This window comes from Eretmochelys imbricata, chromosome 11 (assembly GCF_965152235.1).
Source record: "Eretmochelys imbricata isolate rEreImb1 chromosome 11, rEreImb1.hap1, whole genome shotgun sequence".
In the NCBI taxonomy this organism is placed as follows: domain Eukaryota; kingdom Metazoa; phylum Chordata; order Testudines; family Cheloniidae; genus Eretmochelys; species Eretmochelys imbricata.
Window position 1 is genome coordinate 40,505,991 of NC_135582.1, and position 12,330 is coordinate 40,518,320.

The following is a 12,330-nucleotide window of genomic DNA, read 5'->3' on the forward strand; positions in this document are numbered from 1 at the left end:
AAACCCGTTAACATAACCAGAAATTTGCTGTATTCCTCTAAATAATGTTTCATTGCCCATTATTTCTAGAGGCTGACGGAAACATTTTCCTCTAGAACAATGTTCCCAAAAGCTATAGAATAGATGCAACAGAAATGGAATGGTGTAATGGCAACAGGAATCTTTTTTTTTTTTCCAGATTTGTGAATTTTGCTAAATACAATTGCATCACTACTTTGACTTGCCCCACTTTACTGGTTTGGGGTTTTTGTCCGATCGTCCCTCCCCATCTCCTAAATAGTTTAATTTTAAAACGGCTGTTCCATGCTTAGATACAGAACTGTGAGGAAGTGGCTTTAAGGAAAGCAGCAGGTGGAGCAGCTCCAAATTAGCAGTGGAACCACAGTATTATGAATTACCCACCAACAGACCAGTCCCAAACTGTCTTTCAACTCTGGCTGCAGGGTTTCTGCCAATTAATTAGATAAACTCCTGTGCAGCTCATGCCTTTGTGACTCTAGAATCCTTTGCAACTGAGCATTGCTGCTTCTGAAGTACCATTGCAGCTGGTACAAAGGATTCTGGGGTGCATTAAAGGCATTGGTTGCACAAGGGGGATTATTTTAGAAGAAACATTGGTAGAAGACTGAGTGAGCTGCCAGACTTGTCAGTTACGAAGTACCATAGAAGTAAGGAAGTGATGGGAGGAGGAGAATCAAGTCTCTGTCAATGCCCTTTGAATCTCTCATGATACATGTAACATCCTGAGCAAAATAATTGAACATGTAGCATTTGCACATCTTTTCATTTCTTAAATCATTCAGCAATAAGATTGCAAATTATAACATTATTATTCATACTGTTTTTTTCTTTTTTTTCTTTGATTAGCAACACACAAGACGGGTTTATGAAATTCTCCGATTGCGTGCAACAGACATGGGTGATCCAGAACAGTCCAGAGGCTATAGGTTGGACATCAAAAAAAGATTGATTGGCCCATATAAGGTGTATATGACTTCAGTACCTTTTAAAACTTACTCCAGAACTAAACAAACATGGTTTTTGCTTTCGTTTCTATCAATACAGCTGATGCCAGTTACTTTGCCAATCAACTGTTGCTAGTTATGCAGCATGAAAGTGATCTATACACAAATATAGAGCATTTTTGTATTGTCTAGTGGTATGTTTTTACACTGCCATGCTGAAGATCCCATTTTACTTTATATGCTAAAATCTGAGATACCCACAACATTGAAATTTCCAGCGGTATTTCTTACCTAACATTTAGTTGTATTGCATTATTTAAATAATATGTTTCTTCTTCAAGTGATTGCACATATCCATTCCACTGTGAGTGTGTGCATGCTATGGGCACGTTTGTCAGAGATTTTTCCCTCAGTGTCATCCATCAGGGTAGCGTGAGCATCCTCTGGTGCCTTGCGCCACTGCACGCAGGTATAAAGGGCAACATTGCTCCCCGACACCCCTTCAGTTCCTTCCTACTGCCAATGACAATTATTGGCGCTTCGATGCTTGCATTTACAAATCTTCCCCCTTTTAGCGTATATAGTATGTGCACTATTAGTTTTTAGTCTAGCATAGTGTGTTTGTACATAGTTAGATATAAGAGTAAATTCAGAGTCTTTTTTTCTAGAATTGGGTCACCAGTTCCCATTTGTGTACGAGGCTTGGTACTGGACTAATGCCTTGTTCTACTGGCACCAAGGCCTGTTGCTCATATAAAAGTCTATGCCAGTGAGCAACCCCCATACCAGCTGCCTTAAATGTGTAGGAGAGGCCCATGTGAGTGTCAAACGTCACATTTGTAGAGGGTTCAAGCCCTGATCAAAAAAGGACAGGGCTGCCACAATCAAGTACCTGCTTATGGAGTCTGTGCTTCGCCCACCATTGGAACCTCCCCACTCGGAACAGATCCTTGTCACCAGTACCTAAGAAGAAACAATGCAAGTCTCCCAAAGACTCAGTACCGAACCCTTCAAAATCTACAGTGAAGGCACCGAGTGGAGGCAAGGATTCAGAGATGTGACAAAGAAGAGGCACCACCAGACACACTCCGTAAGCCAGCAAGGATTGCTGACTCGAGCCCAAGAAGGGTCCACTGAGACCAATCCCTGAAATGTTGGCGCACCTTTCGATACCACAGTCAGGAGCCTCTTCCAGTACCATCTACACCCGAGGCTTCTGAGGCAGCTTGAGTTACTGAACTTGTTAGTGCTGGCTTCCCCCATGGTGTAGAACTCCTGCCTGGTACCAGGATTGGAAGTGCACATCCTTACAGTCCCAGCTTCAGCCCCAATCCGCCATTCAATACTGCGGGCTGCTACAGTTGCTGCACCTCTCTGTAGGGTTCCATCCAGAAGGAAGTCAGCAATGATCTCACTGGTACCCCCATCTCCAGACTCAGAGCCAGTCTCCCCAGTTCCAATGATACTAAGGTAATCACCACAGATCAGTGGGTCCTAAGCACGGTGGAACTGTGATACACCCTTCAATTTATTTCAATCCCCCTCCTTCCCCATCCCTCTTCAGAGACCACTCTCATGAAAGCGTGCTACTTCAGGAAGTCCAGTTTCTCCTCATGGGGGACATACAGGAAGTTTCCCATGTCGTTCAGATACTTGTTAATCCCAAAAGCAAAGGGGGATCTTGGGACTATTTTAGATCAAAGGGAGCTAAATGAGTTCCTAAAGAAAACAAAATTCCAGATGGTTAGTCTAGCATCTGTTATCCCTTCCTTAGATACCAGGGTCTGGTACGCTGCTCTTGAATTAGAAGACACATACTTTCACATGGCAATTAACCAGAGCCACCAATTCACAGTGCTGTCTTTCGGCGTATAAGCAGCACCTCATGTATTCACTAAATCCGTGTGCTGGGGTTCATATACCTTTTCTGTACTGAATTAACATAAGTTTTGTTTTAAGTTAGTTTTCACATTTCACTTTCTTGAAACATGAGCACCTTGCATACCCATTTTTCACTAAATATTGAGGTTGAGGTTTTGCTGTATATCTTACAGTCATAAGTATAGTTTGAAATAACAAGCGCATTACTTCTGTGGTTGGATAAATAAATTCCAGCCATGCTATTTTCAAAAACTGCTTCTCAAAACAATTGCAATTAAACTAACTCATTTGTACTTACCTCACTTTCCAAATTATAACCTGTTGTGAAACAGCTTTTCATATTGTCAAACATTTTCTCATCTTTACATCACAGAGATGTACTTACACTCTTAATATCTTTCTTGTACTGATGGTAAGGTCTGATATTTATAAAGCACTTTGAGATCTTCAGTTGAATAGGGCTGTATAAATGCAGAATATTGCAAACTATCTGCAACTCTCAATCTCATGATAGACCTATTCCATCCTATAGCTCTCTCCTAGATTAATGAAGTGAGTGCAGAAAATTAAAACCAAAAATTTTGTAACACTTTCACTCCTTTAGAACTGTCCTTGTTAACGAAAGATCATTGTTGAAAATACTGAACTAAGATACTACATCTGTTCTTACTGGTCCATGAATTGAAGGGACTGCTGAAGTTGAGAATGTTGTGATGAATGTAATTGCTATAATTAAAGATTTTGTGTTTTTCATAACAATTCTTTTAAAAAGCAAAAGATTTGGTATGAAAATGAACAGGAGAATATAATTGTTTGAAGTTGATGCTGTGGATTACTTATGAAGTCGTGTAGGGCATCAAAAGGGGGAAGAAAACTTTGTCCAAGAGAGATCATAGAGAGTGGGCTGATGACTCAATCATAACTTTTTTTTTTAAAGTGTTCTATTTAGGATAATAAAAGAGCATGGAAGTCAGCAAAATAAGCAGAGGATTTGTTTTGTGCCTTAAAATATGATTCTGCTGTGAAAGGTGACTATCTAAAAACAGTATGTTCTCAGCTGAGGTGCTCCATGTGAGTATTCAAAGTAAGATCAGCTTACTTTGGTCAAAAGAATAATTTTTTGTTTGTTTTAACTCTTATTTGCCCTGCGGAACTAACACACAGCATGCAATAGTGAGCTGGAATTGTGTTTCTTCCCAGACATCAGTGGAATTGTTCTCATACTGTACCCAATCCACCAACTGCAGGGAGGTACAGCCCACAGCTGCTGTTATGGTAGCAGCTTTATAAAAGTTTCTTGGAGTCAACTTCCCAGCATGTGTAGACATGGAGTGTATCAGCATAGTCCCAGTACATTGCATATACAGCTTCATTGTGGATGTTTACTCTCTACTTCAGGCTCATTAGCAGGCTTCTTCTCTCCTGGGAATTGTTCCCTTCATCTCTTCAATTCTCCTTCCACCCATGCCTGATGGCAACAGGATCCATCAATCAATGCTCTTGTTATGAGACCAATAAGAAAATAATTTCTACTGTTGTCTCCCATTTCAACAGAAATAGTTTGTTCCTCAATGATTTACTTCCCCAAACAACTTGTTCCAAGGGAACCCACTCTTGGAACTGACATATCAGGATCTCCAAAGCAGCAAGCTTCAGAAGCTGGTGTGCCCACCTAGGCTCCCTGATGTGCTGGCCAAAGTGTTCCCAGGAAAATGATCAATGGAGTATCAGTTGACTAGAATTTGGGTTCATCTGGTCTTTGTTGAAGAAATTTACTCTTTCCCTGGAATCTATAAATTCTTACAAATTGTGACAACAGAATGACCCTAAGCAGTGTTGCCAAATGTGGGGGCACTTTGGAGTTCCTCTTTGTGTAGAGGTGATCAGGATTGTGTCTTGTATTGAAAGGCCGTCATAGGAAGCAGACAGTTATGTCTCAGTAAGTGCCCCTGCCAAAGAATAGTAATTAAGTTAAACCAACATGTTTTACACACCTTACCGCCTCTTCTCCCCCTACCCCCCCCCACCCCACCCTGGCCTGTGCGGTCCCCGAGATGGAACTTTTTCTACAACAATGAAGTTCTTGTGTCTACTCCCAGCACTGACAGAAGTCTTCTTGGAAGATGGACACCTTTTCCTTCAAGTGGAAAGTTCTATGCCTTCATCCCATCCATCATCATTAGCCAGAGTTGCCATGAAAAGTGGCCTGAACAGGGCCACAAAGATCTTGGCTTTCATATGTCGAGGCAAGATCTCTTAAAGCTGCCCAGCAACCAGAGATCTCCTGACTTGGGCTTAATCCTGCACCCAATCCAGAGGTGCTTGTCTCTAAACCTGGAGATGAAGGGTGGTATTTTCCAAAGCTCTCTGTATTAGCTTAACTCTGCTCTCATTGAAGTCCATGCAAATTTTAGGCTAGTACTGAGCACTTTAGATTAGAATATCCCACCTCAAGAAGCTGAACTTTCTGGACTCTTGCCTACTCAAGGGATCAGGGAAGTTTATCCTGAAATCTGGATGAGACTCTAAAACTAAGATTTACCGCTGAATTGTTCTTCACTTGCAGCCTGGTGTGCCCCCTTCAGCATTAACCCTAAAATATTATTTTAAAAAAAGCTTTTGTCAAGGTCTTGCAGGGTGGTGGTTGTCCCATTCCTCCCCCACTCCCAAGGATGTTGGGTTCACAAAGGCTTATGTTCCAACTATCCATGTTGCCCTTTGGAGCTTCACCATCACCTTCTGGATGTTAAGAAGGCTAAAAAGTACTATCTGGACAGAACAAAAATCTTTCTGCAGATAGAATTGCCTTTTCATTTTTTATGGAGATCATGAAAAGCCTCAAAGCATCAAGACCAGTATAGCAAGATGAGTTCGTTCTGCTATTGTTTGGGTCTCACAATCAACAGGAAACTTCCACTTCGAGAGCACAGCCAACTATACCCGTGATAGTGTCAGAAACAGCATCTTCGAAGCTTTTCATGGCTGTGACTGGATTGTTTCTGCTATTTTTACTAAGCATTACAAAACTGATATCGTAGCTGTGTTGGATGCTGCTTTCTGTTACTGGGTCCTGCAAGATGACCCTGTATTCTTTTCCTTACTGTTTAATTTCCATTTGGGCCAGGACTGGTGGATTGATGATAGGAGAATTGAACAATTCCTTTCACTATAAATTGATCATCTACCCAGTCCAGCAATTATTTTATTCTCTCCTTGAAGTTATTATTGATTGCTGTTGCTGGGCATTTATTTTTAGTTGTGGATATGTTTTGCTTAAGCTTTTGAAGTATCTACTGGGAGTATGTTGAGGTCCCTCTTGCCTTTATAGATTGGAAATTGGTGTCTTGAATCTTCTTGAGAATTGCTTTTGTGACAACAGCTATGAGCTGGATTAGATTTATACTGGTAGGAAACTGCCAGCTTGCAAGTTTAGGAGCAAAAATGTCACATTACACATATTCAGTTGCAGTCCTAATTGTCCCTTCACTCACACCTGTGTAATGCCAGTGAACATAGTGGAATTGCACAGGTGTAACCAGTTGCACAGGTATAAGTGAAGGTAGAATTTGGCATGCAGAATCTTACAGGTGACCATGAGAAAAGAAAGAGTTTAACTTGAGGGTAATATCTCAGTTTGATAGCTTTTAAAGAGAAATAAAAAATGTGGATAAATTTGACCTTAAAATAACTTCAACTAACATGGACCCTTGTGATGCCACTTTAACAAAGTCACTATTTCCAAGTAAAACTAGACTTTAAAGGTACCTTCCTGCCTTTCTGAAAAAATGATGTTTTAAGAATGAGTAATAGGCTTAAATTCATAGGTGATACTGTTCCAATTAAATACCTTTCAAAGAAATTGGATATGTAGGTGTGAGGGGAGATTTAATTTTTTTTGACAGCAGCTTCCTGAAGGCTGCAAAGAATAGTGCGAAGAGTGAGACTGGTGATGTTTTCCCTCTTTCCTTTCTTTAAAAAAAAAAAAAAAAGACAAGATTACTTGAAAGTGCAGCTGGTCTGGAATTTTTCAGCTAAACATTTTTCATCTGAAAATGCCAAATTGTCAAAACCTAAACTCTTTGCAGGAAAGAGATGGTTTCAATGAATTTTCCATTTCAGATTTTTTTTTGAAAATTTCAAAAATGTTGAAACCGCATTTTGATGTTTTTGAAATGAAAGTTCCATTTTTATGTTCAAAATGACTTTTTGTTTAAAAATTTGTTACCTTATAGTAAAATGTAAAGATCTAAATCAAATCAAAACATTTCAAGATTATGAAAATGAAATGTTTCAGTTGTTCTGATCTGAATTTTTTTCCTGATTTTTTTGGTTCACAGAAATTTTCACGATTCTGACTTTTCATCTTGATTTGGTGTGGGGAAAAATTTTTGAAATCTTGAAAATTCTCATTGAATGGGAGCCCAGGTCTACTTGAAAGGCTCTACAATCCAAAATATTGTTGTTTTTCTCTGCGTTCTGGGAAATGAGTGTAAAAGCAATATGTGGTGGCTTTTACTTTGAGACTGGCTTTGGGACTGAAATTTCTTAACAATTTTTCTTCTGTGTTTTACCAGAGACGGTATAATTACATAGACATCACAAAGGGTGATTCATTGCTAATGTACTCGGCATGTAGGACGATGATTGTAGTGCTGGTGATGCATGAATACCTTCTTTTCAGATAGATACTATTGTTGTAGAAGTACCAATGGTGATACTGTGAGGTGGAGAGACAAAGCAGTGGTCCTGTCTGAAGCAGAAATGAGAAGTGCATATGCACACAAATGGAGAGATAAAGACATTGAGCACATCTCTTAAAAGTATTGCAATTCTGAATGACTTGCTTTCAACAAAACATATTTTTCTCACATGAAACTTTTATATAGAACAGCTGTCTCTGACTTCTCAGCCCTTACAGAGCTGTTGTCGACTAACGTAAAAATATTGGCTCATGAAGACTGACCAAACTTGAACTACAGACATGAATATTTAAATAATTGACATTTCAATAATTTCACTTCTGGTAGCATTTAGATTTTGAACTATATACATTCGATTAGAAGAAAATTGCTAATTGATATACTTCCATTTAGAGCTGAGGAAAAGACAAGAACAGCAATACATGCTTGTTTTTCTTGGTATTTTCATATTGGACGTTAGGACACAGACCTGTGGAATCATGATGTATGTACTTATTCATATTCTAACATGTACTGCAGTAGCTAGTTCCTTTATGAAAAATGTATACAAACCCTGCTATGACCCAAGTGGTGGGCCATTAGATACTGTGGAAAGGCCAGGAATACTGGTTCAATCCACTAAATAGGAGGGTGTGCAAAAGCGGTGTGCAAAAATCTTAGATTAATTGACAACAGATACAGAAAAAGGGGGAATAAGTGAAAATCAGAATTCTATAGTGATAGTGCGGTGGGAAAGTAATTATGGAAGTATAATGGAGTCAAATTGTTGCAGGGGTTCTCTCACTCTGACATATATTGATTATTTATCTCTTTATTGGTCCGTGCATATGAGCAATTACATCTTAAAAACAGGAATGGGATATAGTAAACCTGAAAAGTGTCCTAAAGAGTATTTTGGGAGGAGAAGCCAGTACAAGGAGTGTGTGGTACTAGCAAACTCTTCCATTAACAAACAAAATTATTCCCATCCCAGAGGTGAAAGTATTGGTAGTGGTAGGGAGGTAATATGAGGAACAAAAAAACAAATAATGGTGCTGTTCCACTGGAAAAACAAATGCCAGGTGGCACAAATACTAGAATATTAACATGCCATATATTGAACACTGTCTCTCTCACTGTGGATGATCTATCCAAAACTTACTACAGCTACACTCAAAACCTACTCAGAAAGGGTGTCTTTGACACAACATGCTGCCACTTTATATCAGTGGAAGTTTTGTAGTAAGTGAGCTCAGCTGACCAAAATAGTGATACCCCTTTTTTCAACACTGAATGAAACTTAATCCCCCAGTTTAACTCCTGCTTCCAAGTAAGAACTTTTAGTCTGTAAAATGTATTACCAGGAAGAACAGAGTGGCAGCATGAGAAGATGATGACCCATTTGTGCCACTTTAGACCTACTTGCCTAGCCAAATGTAATGCACAGGTGACAGTACTGATGAATCTGACATACTTGCAGTTTGTTTCTATTAGGATAGTCTGGGAGAAGATCATTTAGGTGAAAAGTTCAGGAAACTAAGCTTTTTCTTACTGCTCCTTTTCATTTAGAGAAAGTGCATTTTCTACAGAATTGGTAACTTCTCATGGTGATAGCAAAAACGGTACTGTAATCTTTACTTTAAAAGGTTTTCTGATAAAGACCGTCCCCAAGGGACAGTAAGAAAATTTGATAACCACTATGAAAGAGGTAAAGCCCTATTACAGATTAAGAACTCATTGAGATAGGAAAATAAATAGCCAAGTCTTGATGGAGAAGAGGTTAATAGGAACAGAGATCATGAATAGGACTAGTGGTGGTCACTATTTAATTTTTAAGCGGGTGGGGACAATGGTGGAAGAAGTGGCGTGGTAATAGTGAAGTGATAACATCTGTAGATGACATGAGTCAAAACTAGGAAGGACTTGAAGAACTTGGAAAGAAGCAAACAAAACTAAGGAATCGGCCAACTTTTGATGAAGTACAAAGTAGTCATTGGTAGGACAAAACATATTGTAAGTAACAAGAATACTCTTGTCTGCTACTAGTTTTGAATTAGTTAACATCTCAGAAAACAGCCTTAGGCTACATGTGTACTGCTCAATGAAGTCCTCTTACTGCACAGCTGTGCTCAAATAATGTTAGGCTGTTTTTAAGAATAGGCTAGAAATCATGCTAGTATATATTTGATAATACAGCCTCACTTTCAGTGCTATGTTCAGTTTTGGTCTTCATCACCCAGACGCTAATGGAAAAGGTCCAGAGAGAGGCAGTGAAAATCTAGTTTAGGGCTTCCATAGAAGGAGAGACTAAAAAGATGAATTAGAAGTCAGAGCTGGGAAAATGGGAGGTCACTTTGTCCAACCTCCCTGCTGATGCTGAACTGTTCTTGGTCTATTAGCGGGTGCTTTGTCCAGTCTAGTTTTTAAATAACACAAGTGTTGTGGGCTTTCTTTGGGAAACTGTTCCAGACCTCTTATTTTTCCTGCTACTCAGCCTATAGTTTCCATTGCTCATTTTCATCCCATCATTTCAGGCTATTTACTCTTGAGGTCAGCCTAAAGAATTCCTTCTCTTTAATATTTTTTCTGTTAAGTTGGCGAAAGTACAAGAAAGGAGATGTATGTAAAACAGCAAGTGGTCTAGAGTGAGCCAGCTGAGTGCTCCTTTTTACCCTTTCCCTATAATACGAGAACAAGAGGCCATTCTAAATTAAAATGCAATACTTTTTTTCTCAACATATAATTAACTTGTGGAAATAGACTGCCTCTTGGTAGCACTGAGACATTAGCTTACTAATATTCATAAAAGGAACAGACAAACATTCATAGGAATATCATCTGCAATTTAAAAAACAAAAGGCATTTCAATCTTTAAGTACAGTTTAGGCACAAACTGACCACCAGCTGGGGGCAGAAATTCTCTTTTGTCTGCATTCATGCCATAATTACAAAATTAGGTCCATTTTGTGAGGGTTTATCACTTGCTCTGAAGCACACCACTTTGGCCAAAGAGTACTGGATTACATGACACCTCTCTTCCTCTATAGCAATTCCTTTATTTCCCTGACTTTCATAACTAAGTACTTAGTCCCATATTATCTTTAATCAGTATTTTAAATTCCTAATAGGTTTTGGGGAGGGGGGTTTGGTAGTAGTTAGGTATAATTTATTGATGGGTAATGGGGTGGGGGTATGTGGAGGAGCTTACCAGTTAGTGAGGAAACATTTTTGAGATGCATTCTTGTCTGTTATATTGTGCAACAAGTGACCCGTTATGTGTTTCCACTAATAATTCTCCTCTGCTAGTGTTTGTGTGGGTGGGTCTGTTTTACTGCTGTTCCCAAATATTGATCATCCGCATATGATTTTTTTTGCATCAGATAAATTATTAGGCCTTCCTTCCTTATTCTTGGATTATTTTCTAAGTAGTGAAGGAAGGGTGGTTAAAGTTAGTTTTTAGTAGCTGTTAAATAGATTATGTGGGAAATATAAAAATTTGGCAGAAGATCAGCATAGTAGTACATAGGTGTGGTTAACACTGGTAGAGGAGTAATATATAAAGTAGTATCAGTTCAGATGGTTACCAAAATTAAGGTCAATATAACATTTTTTTCAAAATCAAACCAACAACACGCACACAAAAAACCCACCAAATGAGTAGTACTACTCCCAGTCTCTTAGCTTCAGGAAAAAATACAGAAATCTGGATATTACTTTCTTTTAGTTTATTATTGACCTCTTTGTTTAGACTTTCAAAAAAAAAAGGTGTTTTATCAGGAGTATTTACCCAGCCTCCCACTGCTCTTGTTTAAAAGTAGGGACATTGTGGAAAGAAATACGTACTAATAAAAGGAATATATTTAATCAATAAACACCTTTTGGATAAATCTTTAGACTCTACTGCTGTTCACTTCATTTTGAAAATACAAATATCTGCCAATAAAGGTGATGACATTGTTTTTAAACCTGTTTATTTAATTGTTTAGAAAAAGCAAAGAGAACTTGCCAAGATGAGAAGATGTCTGAGACCAGAGGAGTTGACGAACCAGTTGAACCAAATAGACCTAAATATGCAGCATGAACAGTTAGAAGAGAGCTTCCAGCAACTTGTTTCAGATTACCGAAGGGTCCTAGAACGACTTGCTCAAGCATGAGAATTCTACCTTTCTGTACTGGAAACTTGCAGATTTCTATACATTGTGTTGTGAAGCACATCCATAATTGCTACTTAATTGCAAAATCTCATGTGACGTTTTAATCACATTTAAGATGACTTTTTGTGTGTGTTTTTTTCTGTGCATTTTGAATATTTTCTATTTTTGTGCTGTAGATTTAAAGATGGTTGTACTTAGGTTTTGGGGCACTTATTGCTTAAATAAACAAGAATATAGATTCTGAGATGCACTATCACTGCAAGTGTTCAGGTCTTCTGTACAGTTTTGTTCAGATGCTTAGTGAGGCTTGAGATGAAGCAGATTGGACTACCGTAGCCTGGAGTATTTAAGAAGTCACTAACAATCTCAATACTTCAGTTGTTCATAAGGTAAGTTAAAAATAAAACCAAATGCTTTAAAAGTGAAATGTTTGAGTTAACTACTAGAAAATTTTTACAAAATTCTATTTCATTCTCCTGCCCTCTGCTGTTCATGACCTGCCTCGTGCATATACTGTTATATGGCTCTCATCATATGATCTGAGCCCATCTTAATTAAACAATATAAAAACCTCATCCCCTCCTGCCTATAGGAATAAACATAAATAGTAGTGATTTTTTTTAGTAAGTTTCAGTATGTTTGTGTTGAAAG

General features: G+C 38.5%; 1 protein-coding gene across 2 annotated transcripts in view; it reads left to right on the forward strand.

Annotated features, from left to right (window-relative positions):
- Positions 1-11,935, forward strand: part of HAT1 (histone acetyltransferase 1) — a 43,142-nt gene extending 31,207 nt beyond the window's left edge. For both annotated transcript variants that reach the window (XM_077830198.1, XM_077830199.1), the window contains exons 10-11: positions 868-984; positions 11,512-11,935. In XM_077830198.1, the coding sequence (XP_077686324.1) occupies positions 868-984; positions 11,512-11,679 (285 nt within the window). In that variant the 3' untranslated portion in view covers positions 11,680-11,935. The remainder of the gene's footprint in view (positions 1-867; positions 985-11,511) is intronic.
- Positions 11,936-12,330: the final 395 nt, after the last annotated feature.